Here is a 22270-nt window from a genome sequence, read left to right as displayed (position 1 = left end):
ATGAGGTTTCATGCTCAGATATTATAGAAATCAGATGGTTCCTTTCAATTAATAGGTTCTTGGAAACAGCTTTTTCTGTATTACCTTTTTGCTTTAGATTACAGAATTGCAAGCAGATGCTAAATGATGATAATCCACTAAGAGAAACAAGTTTCTATTTTTTCATAGAAGGGCATCTTAGCACATTCAAAAGTGGTGTTTTTTTTTTTTTTTTTTAATATTTTGTAACTCTTGTACATTCTTAATGTCTTACAGCCCTGATGGTAGGAATTGCTCATTAAATATATGTTGCTCTATTCACTGTTTTGCATCTTGACAATGCAGGATTTCTCATTGCTTTTTCTAAAACACTTTATAGGCATCAGCAGGAATCTACAAAGGACCCTGTTATACTCAATGCTCTTCTGCATATCTGCAAGACGATGCATGACTCTGTGAAGTAAGATTAACTTTACTCTTTCTAATAACTGCTTACACAAAGTTCGGCTCCTTGGTGTACAGCCTTGCTCATCTGAGAGTGTTTCATGATGGATTGAGGCATGAATCCAGTTAGTGGTGAGGGAAGAGCTGTACAATGAAGTGGAAGCACATACTGTTCTTTAATTAGTGCTTTACGTATCTAGAGAGAGAGAAACAGAATTTTAAAAGGAAAGCAGCAGCAATTTTGTAGGTTTGTCTAAGAAAGGCACTTAAAATACAATTAAAGATATTCTTGGCAATTAAACCAATGTCAGCTTTGAGTTACAGTGAATAATAAACTATTTATGGGCTTTAAATGAATATGTGGACATTAAAACACAGATTGCCATCCTTAATTGATCCTTTTATTTTGGCCACTTTCAGTCATAACCAAGGGTTGTGAAATCTTCAAAAGGACTCCTGGATGATCCGTAGAAATATCAGCAAAGCATCATATTTCTAACTATTTTGAAGTAACTCTCTTTTTTTCCACATCCTGGTTCAGTAAAGTCCCAGGCCTCACTGGCTGGGCCACTGAGGGCTGTAGGGCTCACTGACACAGTAACAGTTGTTGGAGGATGACAGCCTTCAGACTGGTAGCATTTTGATTTAGTATTGAACTGGAAACCTATAATTGACCTGGCGATCCCATTACAACTCTTGTGATCCTCTCAGAGTTGTCTCTTTTGATTGGCAAAGCCCTAATAAAGAAAATCTCAGCATGATTATCTTCTGCTTTTACAGAATTTATATAATAAAACTACTGTCCTCTTCCCATCTGGTGTCTGAGCTATTGGTAAATGGAAATTGATAACTAAAGGTCAAAGTTGGAGCTGAGTACATAATACAGGGATTAAATTGTAGTAGTTAATTGTTATTTAACTGTTTGTTTATCTGTTTTCAGTAAAACAGATTTGACTTGCTGGATTTTCACATGATGTGAATTTATTTCAAATCTTATTTGAAATAGAATTGATATCAATGACAATCTTGAAAATAAAGTTTTTATGTATCAGTCTAGTTCGTAAAGAGCTGCCTTTCTGTTTTAGTAACAAGATGTTAATGACAATTTTTAAATAGTGTAGCAGGATTTTAAAAAAAAAAAGACAAGGTAGTGTTGTCTCTTAAATACATTATTATACACTATTCAGTGTGTATTCAAAAAGTTTTCTCCCATAAATAGGATGATTTTGCTTTTAAAAAATAGGTTTACTTATTGCTTTTCTATAATCAATTCCCTTTTAAGTTCTCAGGTTGTAACACAAGACTTAAGCCATTTTCTTACTTGCTCCAGTTAAGAACATCGAGCTTTCTTGTCTTCATACTAGATCTAAGGTTCTGTAAAATCTAAAGAGACTTTTAGCAATTTTTGTATTTCCATAAAATTTGGAATTCAGTGCAAGGTTGACTTCATGACATTCATATTAAGATTATTTCCTTTGTTTTATAACTGAAATTACTAGGTTAGTAGTCTTAGCATGCAATAAATATTTTATGTAGACATAAAGTTAGTATGTAACATTTTAACTCCTACAGATAAATAAGTTGTTAAGCAATATTCAAGAATTTGCCATGTAAATCTTCTGTTTCAGTGCTCTGACGCTTGAGGATGAGAAAAGATTGTTAGCAGCTTTGATAAATGGATTCATAAAAATGGTGAGTGGCAGTTGTATGCAACTGTTGGGGTGTACCTTTATAGCTGGGATTTTCATGGGAAACAGGTGCCCATGTGCCAGAATTAGAGGTGGTACATGACTTGCTTAAGGCTGCTGAAAACCTGAACCAGTGTATTTTATTGAGTATGCAAGTGTTGAAAGAAATATAATGCAGTGTTGAAACTGGGATGGTGTGGTATGGTTAAACTGTACATGTGTATTTAATCATATTTTTCTGCTGTTTTCTGCTTGTGTAAAACATATTGAGTATTTATAAGTTTAATAGTAATTAACTTTTTATACTGCAGCTTTAGAGAGATGATCACAGAAATCACTTCTATGCAAATGAAATTCCCCTTCCCATAACTAAATGGGATCATTTTATTATTAGGAATAAGATATCTTCTATCATTAGTTGCCCCACAAAAACTCCAGTTGTTGTTATTAAATTAATTTTTAGTCCCTCTCTCCCTTTTAGTAAATAGATTTAAGTTGTATCTCGTCCCCTGTGTTTGTGATGTTGGGTTTTTTCATTTGTTTGTTTTTTTTACAGAGGTCTTTTAAGTTCTTCTCTTGGTATTCTCTACACAGGTGCCTTCAGTGCTTGGCTTTTCTTTCACATCATCATAACTGGCAGGCTTTGTCTCTGCTTGTCCTCGTTCTTTGTTTTAATTCTACAAATGTATCTCCGGCTTGTTGCTTACTCTCTTCAGCTGTAGTATTTAGCTCTATAGTGTGATGTTTAAAGTATTTTTATTAAGGTTTTCATGCAGAATAATATACAAGGGCTGCTTCAAAAGTATTGGCTCCTATTTCATTGTGTTGGCCCACAATGTCAGAGGTGAATGTTGGTGGGTTGGCAGCTGAGGTTGAACCTTCCTGCCTCCACTCCATTACATTTGACTGGTGTGTAACAGACAGCAGCAGAAGGACAGTCTGACAGAGCTGTGTCTGATGTGAGAGTGTGTATGGAGCAAGGATGTGTCGCTGAATTCCTCCATGCAGTAAAAATGGCACCCACTGACATTCTTGGACGCTGGTGAATGTTGACAGAGACCAAACAGTGGGTGCTGGCACAATCAGGAGTGCATTTCAGCAGTGGAGACAGCAGTTCACCTCCGCTGGTGCAGGTTTGTATGAGCGTGGCATGCAGCTCTTGTTCACTGCTGGTGAAAATTGCAGAGCTAGTGGTGGTGACTGTGTTGGAAAGAGAGTGTTTTGTAGCTGAGAATTTGCTCTGTCAAATGGTGTTATTGTGTTCTCTGTATTTGCTGTAGTTTGCATTGGGATAAATAGGAAGCAATACTTTTGCAGCAACCTACATATAATTTCCCTTAGGAAGATTTCACACACTGAAGAATACTTGATGTGTCTTTATAGATCTGATTGGGAGAGGTTTTTTTTTAAAAAAAAAAAAAAAAAAAAAAAGTCCCAGAGTAGCAAATTATTAGTTCCAATTTTTAAACTGAACATTAAGATATTCAGTTTTCTTAAGGGTAGGGCAGAGTGAGCAGTTGCATAAACACAAGCAAGGCAGTTGGGTCTGTAACATTAGAAGCAATCTTTTGTTTTCTGGTGTGGTTCTTTTGATCTTTCATTGTGTGAATTAAATGTAATTTTCCTTCAATTCTCTAAAAATTTATTTTGTGTGTGACTTGAGAAATAAAATATAATGCAGCCATGACTCTTAGGGAAAAAAAAATAAAATAGAATAGTTGTATCCATAAATATAGACTGCCTGGAAACTTTCTCTTGCTGTGCTTTTGATTGACAGCTCAGACACTCCAGCTGACAGTGCTTGGTTTTAAAATCCAGAGGGTTAGAAGTAGAGCATCCTCAAGTCGGAATTGTTTTTTATTTATTTCCTGCCATTACTTTGTTGCTATACCTAGTTAGAAAAATAACTTTTCCTGAAGGCCCACTATGTAAATGGGAATTAGGAACCTGAGTACAGATGTACTCCTGGATTTGTTTTGTTTGTTTTTTTACCAAGCCTGTGTCTCCCAGTTCCATAGTATCAGGTGTTCTGCCAGTTTTGAAAGTACTCCTCGTGAATCTAGGAAATTTTGTTTTCTTGAATAATTTTTTGGTTTGCAAAATAGTGGAATGTATACAAACAACAACAACAAAAAAAACAACATTCAGGTTTTTCTGAAGTTTAATTATTGGGAAGCAGTTAAATGTTTGTACAACAGTAAAATGTTTTTTTTGTGTGTGTTTCCTTTATAGGTTTCATTCGGTCGTGACTTTGAACAGCAGCTGAGTTTCTATGTTGAAGCTAGGTCTATGTTTTGCAATCTGGAGCCTGTTTTAGTCCAGCTAATTCATGTAAGCTATAATTTATCTACATTAGCTTAATAGATGGGGATATACTTGCAGTTCTCCCATTCCCTATTTCCCTATTATTGGTCAGTATCAAAATGATTAAAGACCTTACATCAGGTGTTTTAAAAGTAGACTTTGATCTCATCTTTCATTTTTATCATCCAAAACTCTCCGAAGTTCTTGCTTGACTCTGAGGTCCTGGTGCATGATAGATATCAGAGCAACAAAGAAAACTAGTTATACTGGGAGAGATTTCAAGGCCAAAGTGCCATAAATAGTACTTTTATATATGTGGAATTTGGGCTCTCTCTTATGTAATCCTCTACATAGCAGTGGTTAGACTGTGTCTGATCTGCAGACATGGACAGAATCCTGCTGTAATTGGGAAGCTTAGTTGCTTTTCTGTATACAGTGGTATGACAGATGAGCATTTGGTGCAACTGATTCCTTTGTGTGATATACTACATCATATCTCCTTTTAAATCCTGCTTTTTTGGTCTTGTTTTTTAGTGACTTGTATGTGATTTCTAGCTTAGAAAAGAGGTGATGCCACTGCTTTAGCTGGGAAACAAGAGATAGTTTCAAGCCTTGAATTAATTGAAAACCCTACATTGACAGACCTCCAGAATCATATTTACTTAAAGAATCAGTGATTAAAATTCTCCAAGTGGGGAGAGAGTAAAAACTAAATAATACAGTGAAGGCAGACCATACCTGAATTCTTTTTGACAGTTTCTCTTCTCTAACAGCATGCAGTAAACCATGCAGTTCGTTATTTGCAAGTGACCTAAGAAAGCTGCACGTTTCTTAATGTTTTGCTTTTTTTGTGTCCGTGTAGTCTGTGAACCAACTAGCAATGGAGACAAGAAAGGTGATGAGAGGAAATCATTCTAGAAAGACTGCTGCGTTTGTCAGGGTAGGTAAGAGTCTAATATGTTTTGAGCCTGTTTTCTAAGCAGGTAGTAATATCTGCTGCCACCGAAGTTTACAGTTTTTGCAAAAGCAGTGTGTTATTTTTTTATTCTGTTTGTAATCTTATTATCTCTTGGTGCCACTGATCCTTAATCTCTAAAAGCAAATGCTGCTGTTTAAGAAAATATAGATGCAAAGCATCCACTGACAGCTTTGTGTCAAGAAAGGACAACACTGTCTCTATCCCCAGAAGAAGTGCTCATGTTCATTCTAGAAAGCTTTTCATATTGTATTTGAAATAAAGCATTTAATTTATGTGTAACTCAGTCACACAGAGAATGGGAGACAGGAAAAATAATAAGTTCAAATTTCCATCTCATAGAGCCTTTCAGTGTTTAAAAGGGCCTTATAAGAAAGATGGAGAGAGACTTTTTATCAGGGCCTGTAATTGATGGGATAATGGGTAATGGTTTTAAAGTAAAAAGGGTAAATTTAGATTAGAGGTAAGAAAGAAAATCTTTATTGTGGATGGTGAGGCACTGGCATGGGTTGTCCAGAGAAGCTGTGGATGCTCCACCCTTGGAAGTCTCCACATTCAGTTTGAGAGGAACTTTGAGTAACCTGATCTCTGCTTCAGAAGAATGTTGGAGCTAGATGATCCTTAAAGATCTCTTCCAACCCAAATCATTCTATGAGTCTATGAAGACAGTGCTTGAATTTCAAATAAAGAACTCCCTTTGGCTTTAATGTTTCCAAGTCTCTACAAGGATAGCCTGAAGAGTTTTGAAATACTCTCAAACTCTTCAGGTTCTTTTTGTTCTAGTCTTCTCACCTGAAACATAGCAACAAAGATCAGGTGCTTCTTTATGTGCTGTGAAGGAGTAAGTTGTTATTAATGAATGAGTTTTCATTAATGGACCTGCACTTGGGGTCCTGGACAGGGAAGTAGCTAAGGTGGCAGCTTGTGTATAGATGGAATGAGTGCTTCCCAGCCAGACATTTGGGCTGCTCCAGTTGGTCTAAATCAGCAGCATGCCATGCTAGTTCTCATTCCTCCCAGTCGTGCACAGCGCCGTTGCTATAAGCAGTTTGATACATGGCTTGCCCCTGAGCACCTTACATCTAATAAAAGCACAAAATGCTAATGAAAAAAATCAGCTCCAGACCAAAACCTGGTTACTTGAGAAGGGCTATTTGAGTTAGAGTCATAGATTGAATGTAATCTATTGGTAATTACAGTAAATAGTAACAAATATTGTTATAATTATTGAAATAATAATGAGAGATACAAATTTTGGACTTCACATAATACCTAATTCTTATTCAAAATCTTTCATTAAACCTATTGACAGGTATGCATTCCTAATCACATATGAAATCAGAAATGATTGCTGTAACTCTTGAGTTAAGAATTTTCTTCAGTTTTTTTTTTGTTTGTTTGTTTGTTTTTACTTTGCTTTAGGCTTGTGTTGCCTTCTGCTTCATTACAATTCCATCTCTGAGCAGTATCTTTACACGTCTTAATTTGTATCTGCACTCTGGACAGGTTGCTCTGGCAAATCAGTGCCTTTCACAAGGTAAGGGAGGAGTTTGTTTACTTAAAGATTCTCCTATTTCAGAAGTATTTGAATAATAACTTCATTGAGATTATAAGTCATACAAGTATATAGCAGATGTAATTACAAGTCTGTTTTACATACTGTAACAACGGAAGCATGTCATATTGAAGCAACTTTTTAGTTCCGTCACTAATCCTGTGGGGTGAATGACTGGGGCAACTGATTACTGATTCTATTTACATACTTGTGGGTATGAGGTGGGCTGGTCCTGAATGAAATAACTCTGAAATTAGGAAAACTATGGAATGTTTTCTTGCATGATTGTCCAAGTACTCCAATCGCAAATAGTATGCTTGAACATAACTGCAAAAGAAGGAAGTAGTTAATCTGTTAACAGCACAGCGGCTGACAAAGTCTAGGAAAAAGCTGGAAAAGACTTAAAACTTAAGCCAGTGACACCAGAAACTTGTTTATCTCTTCTGCTTTGCTTACCTAAGAGTATGTGACGCTATTTGGATAATGTAAAAAAATTAAACATATATTTTCTTAAATCTGAATTAGTAATTGAAATGGAGCCTGAGTACAGATTTTCCTCCTGTTGGTTCAGTCTTAAGTAATTTGAAATACTAACAAAAAGTGATCTGTAGGAAAAAAAAAATAAATTGTAGCTACATCAGCAAGTTTATATGAGCAATACATCTATATCACCACTTAATTGTGATCTTGTTCACGTTCATGCTGCAAATTAAGACAGTTACCTATTCTGAAAGTCTCCTAACTTTAACTGTCTGCAGTATCTTTTCTTCTTGAAATGCTGTCATTCTACTTTATTTTGCAGTTCTAATACTAACTCTGAATGTCAACTCTAAAATGGTAAATGCATTTTCATATACATATTTTCAGTATGAAAGTGAAAGTAGTAAATGGGATTAGTTGGCAACATCCTTTCTTGTGTCTGTTAGTTCTTTGGTTTATCTCCGCTTTCTTCTGAGACCGTTATAAATGTTTTTGTTTGATGGTTTTAACCTATGATAACTACAGCCATATGTCTTGTGCGTTCTAAACTTGATTCATTCTGTACTTCCAGCTACCGTGTTTTGTTGTTAGGGCTCTTGCAATGAATATTTAAAATTCAGGTAGAACTGTGTGCGTGAAAATAAAAATATAGTATATTTTCTAGAAGCTACAGTTGATTTTTCCCACTTGAATTTGACACTGAACAGGCAATTTTGGCACTCAGAGTTTGTATTTTACTGTTGGTGTTCAGTAGCAGGTTGTCCCGGTTATAACCAATGTGTGATGGCTCGCCTGGCAGTGAGTTTTGCTCACCCTGCCTTACTGTACTACAGTGAGCTGGGTAAGATCATGCTGGTCAGCCTCTTGGGAATATTTATGGCTACTGAAGTGAAGGTCAATCATGCATTCTTTTGAAGAAAAGCAACATAGACCAACTGGGTGACTGAGCTGTGGTTGCTTTGGGTTACAAAAGGTTCTTGTTTGCCACAGGAATGTATCAACACAGTAAAACTGAAATTGTAGCTGGGTTTCTTTTTGTGTGCACTCTGCCACAAAAGTCGTAGGTGAAACCTTTGGAAAGGCTTTATCTACAGGAAGTAAGGGGAAAGCAATTCCAAGTAAGTTTAACTTGCCAGCAGTCAGATGATTGCAGAATATTGAAAAGGATAGATTTTCATGTAAGGAGATGCATCAGAACTGGGCATGGGTTCTGCAGTAGAAACCTCTGTGATAGCCTTTTCATACTGCTGTCGGGAATAAATTCTTGTTTACAGGGAGTCAGAGCTGGGATTCATTACGCAGCCTGATTTCTGCCATGTTGGAGGAATAAAAGGGAAATCTATCTTTTCATTCACTTACTTGGGTTTCCTTTTCAGTTTGATGTTCTCCAAGCTCTGCATTTACCAGTAAGTTCCAGCTGCACAAAAAAGCTGACTTAGGATGCTGATTAGGATTTTTTAGTACAGGATGATGGCTGTATTTCTTTGTTTTGAATGTGATGCTGCCCATGGAGCAAAGGAGAGGGATTTAGGGCAAAGCTGCCTGTTGTGTTCAAGAATGCTGTGCAAATAAAAGATCTGCAAAGTTGGTTGTTGTGAAAATACTATTTTTGCAGTTTCTTTGTACATAACTGAGTTAACCAAAAATAGACTTTTTCTTTTTCCTGTAGAGCTTACCCTAACGGAGCAGCTTACCCTATCATTTGTACCAGTTTTTGTTGTCGTCACTGTGGTGCAGTGCATCTTTTGTTGGAAATTTTGTTTCTGTCATATAAAGTCCTTGAGAACTCTGCTCTGCTGCTGCTGAGACCAACTCTGTGATTTAATAATTCTTCAATTTCTAAACTGCTTTTCCACTATTTTTAGGATCCAAGTCTTGTCTGACAGGCTTGTGGCCACCAGCAGCTGTCCTTTCTTTTCAGTGTGAAGAGGTGATAAATGTGCACAGCTGTGAGAGTGGGAGCACTGTGCTCTCACTAAACAATGAGCAAGCATCTCTGTTCTGAAATCTTTTAAGGCAGCAGGTGCATGCAAAGTATTATGAAGTCAATCTCTAAAGTTCATAAAGTTCATTAACCATTCTTCTGAATTTTAGACCCACAAGCAGATTGATTCATTTAGCAAGGTTTTACAGTTAAGCACTTGTTTGCTTCCTCAGAAAAGTTCTTTTGAGTGTCATTTTTTTTCAGAGACATCTCATTTGCATGAGTAATTTAGCATTTGTTAAACAGGCAACAGTGGCACCAGTCTGTGGACATTTCTGTGATCTGTCTTTGCATATTCTGCTCTATTGTAGTCAGAAAAAGCATTCAGATAAAACATTCTTGAAAGTTACTTTTAATGCAGTTTAGTCTGTCTCAACTGAATGTGTTTTGTGTGTGTAAGGAGTAATGATTAATTCATAAAAACAAATTCAAATCCAGTCAGTTAACTGATTCCCAATATGCACCTATCAAAATCAACGCAGCATGAAGACTTAAGAGTGTGCAGCTAATGATAGTATTAGACTAGGATGTGAAATCAGAGTGACAGGATGGCTTGGGTTGAAAGGGACCTCGAGGATCATCAGATTCCACCCTGAGCTGCAGGCAGGGCTGCCAACCACAAGCTCAGGACTAGATCAGGTCACACAGGGCCCATCCAGCCTGGCACCTCCAGGGATGGGGCATCCTCAGTATCTCTGGGCAGCAGAGCCAGCACTGCACCACTCTCACTGAAAAACTTCTTCCTGATATCAAAACCTAAATCTCCCCTCATTTAGTTTAAAACCATTCCCCCTTGTCCTATCACTATCTATCTATCCATCTGAAAAGTTGATTTCCCTCCTGTTTATAATCTTAAATATAAAACTGAAAAGTACAGCACGTGATCCGATGGTTCAGTTGGTAGTGGGACATGTGTTTGTCCATGTAGTTTTCCTTTCAAGATTACAGCTGCTGCGTTTTGCAGTTTCTATTCTTGGATTTCTTTTTAACTTTAAAAACCTTACAGTGAGTTTAGCTCTTCTAGTGGGTTGAGTTTTCACTTAAATATGTTATTAAATTGGACTTGACAGGATGCATTTCTGTTGGTAATAGGATGATTTTTCTAAATTGTCAATATATCTAATGCAAAAAAAAAAAAAAAAAGAGAGTAAAATTGCCTGCTGAGCTAGGTAAGGGGAGTTAAAAAGACTTTTTTTTTAATAGAGAGGATGTGCAAGTCAGCAGTAAACAACATTGGCTAAAGTGGGGCTCACACTGATCAGTTACCAACAATTGGAGAGCCACAGCTGACCTGCTTCCAAGTGCAGGAGTCCGTGTGCCTCACTCTTGGTACCGAGGGGCCGTAGTAACACTCCCAGTGCTGGTATCGGATTCTTCCATTTCCCTCTTGCAGATCACAGAGTTGCCTACTGGGATTTGCCATGTCCAAGTAACTGGTTGAACTCACCCAAGTAGTTACGTACTAGAATTGTAATTGTCATTTTTCTTGCAATAGATTTTCTTTAATATGGCATAATTGGAACAGAAATGTGAATTTGTAAGTGTGTAAAGGCTAATAATAACAACAAATGGAGCTAGTAAGCAGCTGTTAGTATTCAGAGCTTGGGCTCTGACAAGACAGGAGAGAATCTAAAATGAGAAAAGTCATTGCATGGTTTGGAGAGAGAGGCTCAAAAAGTACATAGAGATTTTTTTTTTTTTTTTTAAACTTAATGTGTTCTATGGAACTATTGTGGGGAAAGTACTGAAATTAAAAACTAACCTAGCAGAGAAAAATAGCCTTATTTTCATTTTGGATCAGTTCTCCAGTTCTGTAGGGAGGAAGGCACAGTCTTAGATTGACATACAGCTGGGAAGAAATAGTAAAAAAAAAAAAAAAAAAAATTCTTAGCTGCACAAATGCAAGGAATTTTTCTTAATACAGACCTAGTTTGTAATATTTCTGTGCATTAAATGCATATGAAAATGTTACAGAATCCTGGTGAAAACGTCGGCTTCAATTCAGTTTCTTTCATATGGTCCATGGGTAGAAATATTGTTACAGAAGATACAGATTCCATGCCAGAATTTCTGATAATTCTTCACCTTCAAAGAGGAAAAAATAAATCGTCTTGTCTTCACTGAGCCTTCCAAGTGGCTCTGCCTCTTGTATGCCTGCTCTTTCTGCACTGACAACCTAGAACAAATGTGCGAAAGAACTATATAGAGGGAGCAGGGAAACAGAATTAGCTTTCTGATATGTTCTTAGATTGTACTGAACTTTGTTTTGAGGTCTGTCTAGTACAGTGAGTCTTCAGTCAGGTGGATGTCTGTCCAGGTGTGCTGTTTAGAATGTATGAAATATGAATACTGTTTCCTTTGCCTACAGCTCTCAAAGAGTTTTTTTAAAATAAAATTAATAGATCATTTTCAACGATTTTTGTCCTAGATTTCTTGCTTGTATCTCTGGAGAACCAATTAAGGGCACCCTGTGCTTTTTTCCTTTAAATAAGTCACACACCAGTGCTTTGGAGGGGCATGCTGCCAACCTGGCATTATGAATTCTCATCAGTCATGCTTTCTGTCATAGGGAGTGCTTGACTAAATTGAGATTAAATGCATGCTTCATTGTGTCACTCTTCTGGATTTTGAGACATGGGTATTATTTTAATTGCATGTATTTCCTCCCTGTGGAATTACTGCTTTTGTCTGTCAAAGAGAAGACAGCATGATTCCAGCTGTTGGTCACAGCATTCAGCAGGTGGATATGGATGATGCAGCTTGCTGGTAACGTTTGTTGAGCAGTGCTTTCATTTCAAAGGCTGTGAAACCCTTGCCACACTTCAGAAGTAATATGCTGAGTGAATAATGTAATTAAACTGATTCTTCATGACTTATTTCAAACTTAATGTTGTCAAACAAAAATTTATTGAACGCAGAAAGTCTGTTCTCACAATCAACTGGTGCCAGTCAATAGGTTTAGCAAATGCAGATCTTAATTCTGAAGCATACCCAATGCTTAACGTGCTCTAAATATCCATTGCTCTGGCTTTTAGATGTAACAAGCAGATTGCAAAATTAATTCTTGTTCTACTTCAGAGAATGTTCTCTAATTCTGCTAGGCTTCAGCCATGCTTTGGAAAAGTGTAGCATGGAATATTGAGTAAGTAATTTTCAGTTGTTCTAATTATGCTTCATCGTGTTTTCTCAATAGTATTATATAACTATTAACAAAAACTCCAACGTTTTGTATTGCCTTGAAATGTGTGTGCAGCTTACCTGCTGTGGTATTGTGAAAATTTCAGTCATCTTCAGGCTTTTTCTTATTCCATCTGTTGGAGTTGATAAGTTCCTAAAGAACCTGTGTCAGTATGGGTCTGTTCTGATAAGGAAATAAACTCATATCTCAGCACCTTTTTAATCTGAAAGGATAAAGAGAAGGAAATCAGGAGGTCAGGACTGTGTTCTGGGTAGAGAAGGACATCATACATAAACAACTATGATAAACATAAATGACACAGTGACACTTCAATTTTTCCATTAATGGCCGATTACTTGCCTTCTTGGCAGCTGTTTAGGGTGTATTTTTCAGGAAAGCAACCATAATGACTCCAAAATTTTATGTGAGTGTAAATAGCTTATTTAGAGCTGATCTTCCTGTAGCTACAGCAATGCTGTTTTCCTGTTTCCTTCCCCACAGGCTTTACTAATACTAGATTTTGTCTGCTGTTTTACTGCTCAGAATCATGAGCTCCACCAGAAGCTCTTTGTAGTCATGCTCCAGAGCACTCTTTGTCACCTCTTCACTGTTGAGCCCTGCTCACTGGGAGGACACATCTTTCTGCAAAGCCTAAAGGAACGCAGTGGTCGTTTCACTTCTCTGTGAGAACTTGTCTTAGTCATGCTCTTTTCCCCATCCATTCCATACTTGTATAGGTTTGGCATCCTCAGGAGGACTTTCCTTCTTATGTTTTGTTAGCTTAGGTTGGCTTTTCATTTATTTTTGAGTCTTTTATATGAAATACATTGTTAAAAGCTATGTAAAAAATCTAAGAATTTGCATTGGTTGGATCACTGAATGGAGATTGGCAGGTTTGGGGTTTTTTTTTTTTTTTTTTTTTTTGGAAAACTTCAGAGATTTGAAGAATTACTTTCTCTGCAAAGTTTATAGTGACTCTTGAGTCATGTTGCTTTGGTTTGGTTTGGTCTTTAACTAATGCATTTCTCTTTAAAAGTTGTTGATAGTATTCTTCCTTTGTATTTAAAGATTACTTCAAATTCCAGCCTGCCCCTCTAAATTCCTAGTTATGATTTTTTTTAATCTGCTTTTGTGTGTGTTTACTAACTACAGCTTCAGGATAAAAAAAAATCTTTCATCCATTGTTCTTTGTCATAATGTCTGATCTCTCTGTATGTATTTTGCCTTCTACTTATACCTCAATGTGCCTTTGTCCAGGAGTGTCAAGGACTTGCAGTAGCAACGTGCTAGTCACGTAATTACATCTTTGTGTGGTTAACTGATAATATGGCTTCACATAATGCACTGCAGTTCACCAAACCGCAGTACGGTTGTTTTCTTATTTTGTCTTTGTTATTTCAAAATCTTTGTAGTTTGTAGAGAGTGGTGTTTAGATAGTTTTAGGACTGGGAGTGTTCAGTAAATCAATAACTCAAGGGCAAAGCACACTTCCATTATGTGGCACATTTCTCACGGCGACCTCACTGACGTTGTAAAGAGAAAAGAGTTTTAAATGTCTGCAGAGCTTGGTTATTAAAATAGCCATGCATTAGTTTACTTAAAGCCAGCAACAATTAAAAACTGCACCTACTTGCTGTTAGTTTTTGCACTAGAGTACAAGGCCTCATTAAGTTCCCAACATCTGTCGGAAGTGGAAGCAAAACCTTTGAAAATACTGGGATGGGCTTAATGGTGTTGTAGGATGTGGCGGTGATCTGGAATGCAGAAGGCTACATATGGTCCCTGGTTTTGTCCTTTGGCTGGATTTGGCCTTCTGTAACTGTATCTGTGACTAAAAATAATTTGTGTGGGCATCTCACACCTATTCCCTTCTGCGCCTTAAAGGAATGCTTCAGCTTGTTTTCCCATCTCTACTAGTTTTGTTTCTCCCTATTTTTTTTTGCCTGCCTGAAATCTTTAATTAGTATTGTTTAATGAATTGTCATGCTACTGATGCAGCAAATATAATGTACGTTAAAATTTTGCCTGTAAAGATTGATATGTGGAAATATATGGAGATACAAAACCGTAGAAAATAATTGAATATGCGTGTAGGTGCCACCATGAACATAGCAAAACATTGAACAGTAATTTAATTTTTTTTTTTTCTGTAGCAGAATATTATTGGAAGTTCTGACTTGGGTGAGACTGTTAATTTTCCTGGCCTGAAGGTCAGCATGTATGCTCAAGGGAAAGATGTGTGGAGTTACAGACAATCCAAGAGAAGGAGCTGCTGTGAAAGGATAAATTTGGCAAAGCACGATGTTTGTCATGTGCAGTGCACAAGATTAACAGCAGCCTGGGAAGACTTTTATCAGGATAATTTGTTGTGATGCTGTCCACATAACCGACTTAAGTGGTTCACTTTAGAAGCAGTGTTGTACTTTTGGCAGGTGAGGAAACAGCCTGCTTCATCAGAAGAGGATTTCATCTTCTTCCTATTTTCTTTTTAATCAAGAACAAAGCATCTGTATAGCTTTTAGGTAATTATGGCTCCTTACACCTTCTGGATACTAGGAAAAGTTGGTGCATGGTTTTAACTTGAAATATGTCTAGAGGAGTAGCTTTATAAATGGACTTTTAAAAGACGTAGAGAAAACACTCTTGCATAAAATAATAATCAGTGCAATTCAGAATTTAATACCAGTAGTTGTTTTGTACTTAGTAATAGCCAACACTTCTGTGACAGCCTTGGAAGTGAACTTCTACTCCAAACTTGGAGCATGTGATGCGCACAGTGGCACCTCTCTACAAAAGAATGGCGTGGTAGTGTTTGTAGGAGAGTTACTTTTCTGCAAAATCTTCAATAAAACCTTTGCACTGATGTGAACTCACTTTATTTTTGCTTCTTACAAGTGGATGAATGTGCTTTAGTTCCCGAGTAAGAGCCATTTTGTAATTAGAAAAGATGAGGTATACTCAGTGATCATCTTCTCATTTGCCAGGACTTCTTTGGAGGTACCTAAGTAAAACATCCTTCTCGATAGAAAAAGCAACTGCTTCTTTGTTCTGTCACTTTTTTGTTTACCATGCTGCATTGTGTTGTGTTCTTATGAAATAACTTCAGAAGGCAAGAGTGCACTCTGCACAGACGTATACTTTGGTATGTAGACTGTTTTTTGACATGACTTTTCATTTCTGTTCGCTTGTTTTGATTATATGGTGATGTGGGGCACAACTTTTTTTTCCCCCTATACAGACAGCTGTGAAAGTGATACCAACTCATTTACTTGTGCTAGAATGAACATCTGCTGTTACTTTCCTTCCTCTAGTAAAGCTCAGAGGAAGATCACTTACCTTTCTTTGGGTTGGCTATGTAAACTAATATGTTGTTTGAAATAAATAGAAAACATTCCTTCGCCTCAAATTAAATGTGCAAGATAAAAGGAAATATGAGGTTTGACTGAAGGAGTCTGTGTTCCAAGTACTGAAAAGTTCAGAAGGACTCAAGCACTCAAATGCTGAAAAGAAATAAGAGTCAGAAGAATTACAGTATTTCCAAACAAATGTTTCACTGGTATTCTTCAAGAGCTTCAGTAGATATCAGATAGTACTATATTTAGCAAATTTGCTTGGAGTCTCATGTGCTCAAATGAATTTTCCACTGTGAGCTGCACTCCTGAAAATGACTGCATGCTTGTCAGCGGTTATCTCTGTTCCCACCTAACACCCCTTGTCTTTTGCCAAGAACCCTCTTTGCTAAAATTTGATTTCATGGCCTCAGTCTGCGTTCTTGTAAAATAAAAGATGAATATAGTATCAACTTTGAAGCATTCTTTAAATTATATGGCTGAACAACTTGAATGGAACTTGGATGCTTTCGGATATTTTGAAATGTAGCCAAGAAAGTGCAAAAGAATGTTGCTGTCAGAATTTTTTCTGCAATGAACTCATAGCCTAGAGGAGCATCTACTTGTGCTAAGAGGAACGGTACTGTTTTTAATTTGTGAATATTAACTTAATAGTAAGCTGATCCAGTGTTTGCTTTTTGTAGGCTTAGAGACATAGCCAAGAACTATGAAAAATCTCTTAATAGCTGCCTGTAAATAGCAATAATTCAAATACTGTGTTCATATTTTAATGATGGTGAGTAAATACTCAGATGAAGTTGGCTGTATTTTCTTAGAATTTTAACAGCCTTTTGTGGATGGATTAGTGTGTGAGTTTGTGTGGTCTAATGCATACCATCCCCCTGCCCTTCTGGTTCCCTATATTTATGTCATAAGCCATTCTTTACCTTAATTTTGAATTGTGATGGTTTTTTTTGTTATCTATATTTTTTACTGTGCTTGCATTTGAAATAGTGATGCCCTGTCATTAAGTAAAGTAGAAGAGTGATAATTTCAGATGTCTCCAGCAGTGTAGGAATGTTTAAAAAAAAAAAACAATAAAACAAACATCATCATCAGAATTAACAGATTTTGCCTTCTGAGTCTTGAGTTTCTTCACAGATAAGCATACAATCACCGTTTGTAGTCTGTTTGAAACAAACCCCAAGCAACCATCAGATCACAGACTTGACTGCCTTATCGGTTGGACTGATAATACAGCACCTCTGTTTTTGTTTTGTAGCTGATGCTTTTTTCAAAGCTGCAGTGAGCCTTGTTCCTGAAGTGCCAAAAATGATCAGTGTAGATGGAAAGATGCGACCTTCTGATGCCTTCCTCTTGGAATTCCTCTGTAACTTCTTTTCCACATTATTGGTTGTTCCAGTAAGTTTTTTTTGTGTATGTGTTCAGTGTATGTTTGGTTTAATGTAAACTTTCATTGTGTTCTGGTGTATACTCGTTTTTCTATCTGCTGATTGTAGTTCTTTCCTCTTTTATTCTCCTTTTTCCTGACCAAGTACATGGTGAATCAGCATAGTGTTACTGTTTCAATCCTCATAATTAGAATGGTGTATGCTGCTTTTTCCAATGGCAAGGAGTCTCCTCAGCCATGCGTTTCATGGAGGTGGTAACTTGTTAGAGGGGAAAGGCTCATTGCCACTGTGGTTGTACTCCTCTGACTACAGAAGATGCTGAGGAAAGCTGTGTCAGAACTGGATGCTCCTCAGAAAAATGGCTCAGGTGATTAGAGGAAGAAGATCCAACCTCTCAGATTTAGTAAAGAACAACTTGCAGTGACATAGGATTCAGTAACTAGCTTCCACCATTCCTTTTTCTATTTACTTTAAAGTACAGACAATTGGAAAGGTTCCAAGATGACTGAAACTAGTCATACAAATGTTGGTGTCATTGCACCAGCTACAAACTGAAATAAGCTGGGTGCAGTATTAAAACTGCCTGCAAAAAAATCATGGCTTACATAGAGCACATCTTTGTAATTGTATTCCTTTCCTATTAAAAGTTTCTTGATTGTGACTTTGACTTCCCAGTGTAAATGTTCTTATAAAACTCATAATTATGAGTAATATACTTGTTTCTTACTGACATGATTTGAATTAAAAAAATTCAACCCAGTAGGTGATTTTAGGGCCCTGGGTTTTAACAAGCTGACAATTCTTCATAACTCCCCCATGAGTATAAAACAAAGCCTTTCAAAGCGTCTCTGTGGAGGCTGTGTAGATAATGTTTATTATTATGGGAAAACGAGCATTCTAGAATGAAACTGGAACACAGAATCATAAAATATCCCAAGTTGGAAGCGACCCATAAGTATCACTGTGTCCAACTCCTGGCAATTGGACTATGAGTTCTCAAAATGGGGAAGATTTCTAAAAGGATTTTCTGAAAGCATACTTCAGGGGAGGAGTTGCCGGTTTTGTTTGTATTGTGGTTTTTGCTCACATGGAGTTAACACTATGACTTCAAACCACCAAATGACTCATAATAATCTTCATTTTATTTTGGGATCGGTTGGAGGTTTGGTCTGGGTGTTTGGTTTTTTTTTTGGCTGATTATTTTCTCTTCTGCAGGACCATCCAGAACAAGGAGTGTTGTTTCTTGTGCGAGGATTACTAAATGTGATCCAGGATTATACCTGGGAGGATAACAGCGATGACAAAGTCAGGATTTACACTAATGTTTTGCACCTGCTGTCTGCAATGACTCAAGAAACATATATCTACCATGTAGATAAAGGTAATATGTTTGTCTTTTCCATCATGCAATTTGCAGTATTCCTATACCTATGAAATGAGTGATTTCAGTGTTACCCAATTTTCCTATCCAGGTTCATGTATTGTGGATTAAAATGATCCCAGGAGGTGACTGCCAAGCAGATATCTAGTAAATAGACATGAATCTGGTATTAGAATTTTACATTTATGGGCTTTTTGTGTCTGAAGTAGCAACCTGATTTATACTCATCACTGATTCACACTCATTAACACCAATTCTAAGAATATAATGCCTGGTTTAAATAATGGTTTTCATTATTTAAATAATACATTTGCTGCTTTGAAGGCAAGTTTTCAGCTTTGGCAATTGTAATAGCTTATAAAAAAAAAATCTTCAGAATAGCTGGAAAATATTCTACAGATCTTTTTTTTTTAAGTGTCTGTGGTCTTTCTGTAATAGCATGATATTTTGATGGCTCTAGTGTTGAGAGTTTTCATAGAGAGGTCCCCAAATTGAGATACAGTGACAATTAATTCTTTCAAAGAATACAAGCAAGGTTAGTCACTATGAGAGACCAAGATAGTTCAGAGTTCCCTTTTGGTTGCACAGGGCTTTCAGGTGGAGGCAGGCTGGCATCCTTTCTGCAGCAGTCTGTCAGTTACCAACCACAAGTGTATCTTTTGCAGTCAGCAGCATAGAAGCTGGATCTCAGTTGAATAACTGCTCTGCAGTAAACTTCCTGTTCAGATTTCTTGTGGAACTGTGGTTTACCTGCTTTTGCTTTCGTTAGATTTTTATATGTGCAAAATAACTGCATAAACCCAATATAATATATTTAATTATATTTCAACAGAGAGAGACTTGGGACTATGAACTAGTGATTTCTCCATGCAGTTGGACAATGGTTCTTTTCTAGGCAGATCTCATATCTTAACTTCTTAAAATGAAGTTTACCTGAGAGCAAAGGATAAACTTCTGCTTATGTGATCTCTGCTTTACCCAGAGTATAGTTAAGTTTACAAATTTCTTATAACCTTTTGTCTTAGAGCAGTATAAATAAATGAGGCCAGAAGTATCAGTTCTGTAAGTTCTAGAAACTTAAAAAAAAAACAAAAAAACAGAAAACAAACAAACAAAAAAAAAACAAACAAAACACAACCTACAACCTTTCAAGGTCTCAGAAATTAAAAATGTGCTTTCTGGATTTCTTTCCAGCAAATAAGATTTTACTTTGGGAAAGAGCATTATTTTTAAAATGCATTTTCCATTGAAAATCTTGTTTGCACCAAGTAAAATACAAACTTTGGCCAAGGCCTGCTGCCATTAAAAACGATGACCAAGCTTTTCTAACAAGGAAAATGTGAACACTGATACTATTTTCTTCCCTAGTGTTTGAGTCTAGCAGGTATTTTTGGATCTGGCTGCATCCAGGAATATAGGAGTGGTTTTAGTCTAGGAGATTCTTTTCAAGTATTAAATTCTTAGAATCAAGAGGACATAGTAGGCAACCAATTTAAACAAGATTATTTCACTTGCTTAGTGAAGGAAAGTCATTTTATAAGATCTGGTCTTCTATAAATTGCTGGTGTTTTCAGTAGCAAACGAACTCATAACTCTTGAGATAGGCCTAATCTTCACTTCATCTCTGCAGTGGATTCCAATGATACTCTGTATGGTGGAGACTCCAAGTTCCTGTCTGAAATCAGTAAACTGTGTGAAACAGTAATAGCACAGATTCTGGATCATCTCAAAACCCTTGGAAAGGAAGAGGTATGTCCATACTTTAACTGGATTAAATGCAAAGCCAAAATTACTTTGGAATTGAGTAAATGGACCGCCTTCTTGGCCAGGTTTGATCTTTTAGGAAGTTCTGGGAGCTTTACAATGAGAGGGAATCAGTTTTCTTGTTTTACTTAGTTTTACTTCTTTAAAGAAGTTAATTGATCATGTATGCAGATTTGTGGTAGAAAGACCTAACGAAGGTTAAGAGTTTTGAATTATCTAATCTGAATATTGGTGTAGTCTGGGTTATGGAAACATGACACTCTATGTGGTGTGACATATGTATTTTTACCTTTATAAAGAAAAGGTCTTTGTAATGAGCTAAGCTTCGTGATGCAATCATTGTCCTTAGCAAACTGGTGATCGGCTGTCACCTTTCTCTGTAAATAAACCATATTTTCTTGCCAGCTAAGTTAGTTTCCTGAAATGTCCCATTCTGTAATAAGCAAAATGGGAGTTCATACTTCATGGTAAGTGCAGTGGAAAAAAATTGTACAAGTTTTGGATCCCAGGCCATAGAAAGAGAAGTGCAGGAGGAGGGAAAACATGTTTTGTCTCTAACCTCTAAATATTTGTTTTATTTGCTCAATATGAGGTAAAGAAAACTCTTGACATTTCATTGGCTTTCCTGATTGGAGTTGCAGAGTCTGGGAGATGAAACACAGCGTAAGAGTTTGTGTATGGAGGGCAGGTGACCCGTGTTTTTCAGTATTAGTGAAATCACCATTCTGCTAACTTACCTCTTTCTGAGGTTGAGCCCCTCAGCAGCTTCTGTGTTGCTCCTACTGAGCTATTGAATATTGACTGCAGTCTTGTGGGCTTGTAGACTGAGATGAGAAGGCAGGAGATAATTATCTGATGGAACTTTTAAAATACCATGTTTCCCAGTAGCTTGTTTGGAGACCTCTGTTACAAGTGTAGTCCTTTCACTGCTTTTGCTATATTGTTTACCCTTGTTAAGCAACCATAGAGATGTGAGATGAATACATCCTTTGGAAATGCCTTTACGTCATTGTATTCATGACCACTGTGAATGGCAATTCTTTTTCAGAGCTGCTACAGGAAAGAAAAAGACGCTTTGCTTAGTGGTGTCCAAGCAGATGCTGGCAGGAGATTTTATCAGTTTTCTGGGCAGTGGGTCGTGTATGAGGGATTTCTTATGTCTGAATCCTATATAGAGTATGTGGGTGAGGATGTTTGTATGGCTTGGTGTGTGGTTTCTGAAAGGCTTTTTTTCATCTTTCAAGCTTAATTTGAGAGGTGGTTATTTCTCTGATGTATCTGTTGTGTAGAAAACTGGATTTAAAGCTAAGCAGCATGGCTGTAATTCCTGCCCTGCCTTTGTCACTGTGGTCTTGGATTTATTCCTGTGTCCATCCTTACTTACAGAGCATCTAATTTGCTTTTTGTGTAAAAGTCCCTGAGAGATTTAGACAAAAAAACCCCACAACATTATGTAAAAAATAAATGTTTTTCGGAGGAAGCTGTTGTTGCTGAGGAAATAAAGGTGACAGTATTGTCTGAGACCTCTGTTGGTACTGACATGGGACCTAGCATGGGATCTCTGTGGTGTTTTCATTGCCTTGGTGTCAGTGACCTTTTATTATTCATCGGCTTGGCCACACGTTTAACAAACAGACCTTTGATACTGAGTTTTAATTGGTTCATTCCCTTTAAAAGCTACAGAGGAAAACAGTAGTTTCTCACAATAAAAGGCTTTCACCAAAACGGTGGTTTGGAAGAGAGCAATGCTGCTTCTGTCAACTCAGTGTGGTCCTTTTGCATTATTAAAGAATCCT

At 37.0% G+C, this 22270-nt stretch overlaps 1 protein-coding gene and 1 long non-coding RNA gene across 10 annotated transcripts in view; one reads left to right on the top strand and one right to left on the bottom strand.

The window, feature by feature from the left end:
* The window catches only part of VPS35L (VPS35 endosomal protein sorting factor like), a 57569-nt gene that overhangs the window by 26073 nt on the left and 9226 nt on the right, over positions 1–22270 (top strand). For all 9 annotated transcript variants that reach the window (XM_085237702.1, XM_085237699.1, XM_085237700.1 and 6 more), the window contains 8 exons: positions 359–439; positions 2052–2115; positions 4344–4442; positions 5278–5355; positions 6814–6928; positions 17200–17339; positions 18545–18710; positions 20341–20459. In XM_085237702.1, the coding sequence (XP_085093828.1) occupies positions 359–439; positions 2052–2115; positions 4344–4442; positions 5278–5355; positions 6814–6928; positions 17200–17339; positions 18545–18710; positions 20341–20459 (862 nt within the window). The remainder of the gene's footprint in view (positions 1–358; positions 440–2051; positions 2116–4343; positions 4443–5277; positions 5356–6813; positions 6929–17199; positions 17340–18544; positions 18711–20340; positions 20460–22270) is intronic.
* Positions 235–21414, bottom strand: LOC146543282 (uncharacterized). The gene is made up of 3 exons (XR_014886836.1): positions 21212–21414; positions 12669–12811; positions 235–619 (listed from the first exon to the last, which is right to left on the bottom strand). It is a non-coding gene; the product is annotated as an uncharacterized LOC146543282 (long non-coding RNA).

This window comes from Meleagris gallopavo, chromosome 16, assembly GCF_905368555.1.
Source record: "Meleagris gallopavo chromosome 16, MGAL_WU_HG_1.1, whole genome shotgun sequence".
Taxonomy (NCBI): Eukaryota; Metazoa; Chordata; class Aves; order Galliformes; family Phasianidae; genus Meleagris; species Meleagris gallopavo.
This window is presented reverse-complemented; position numbering and strand designations above follow the sequence as displayed.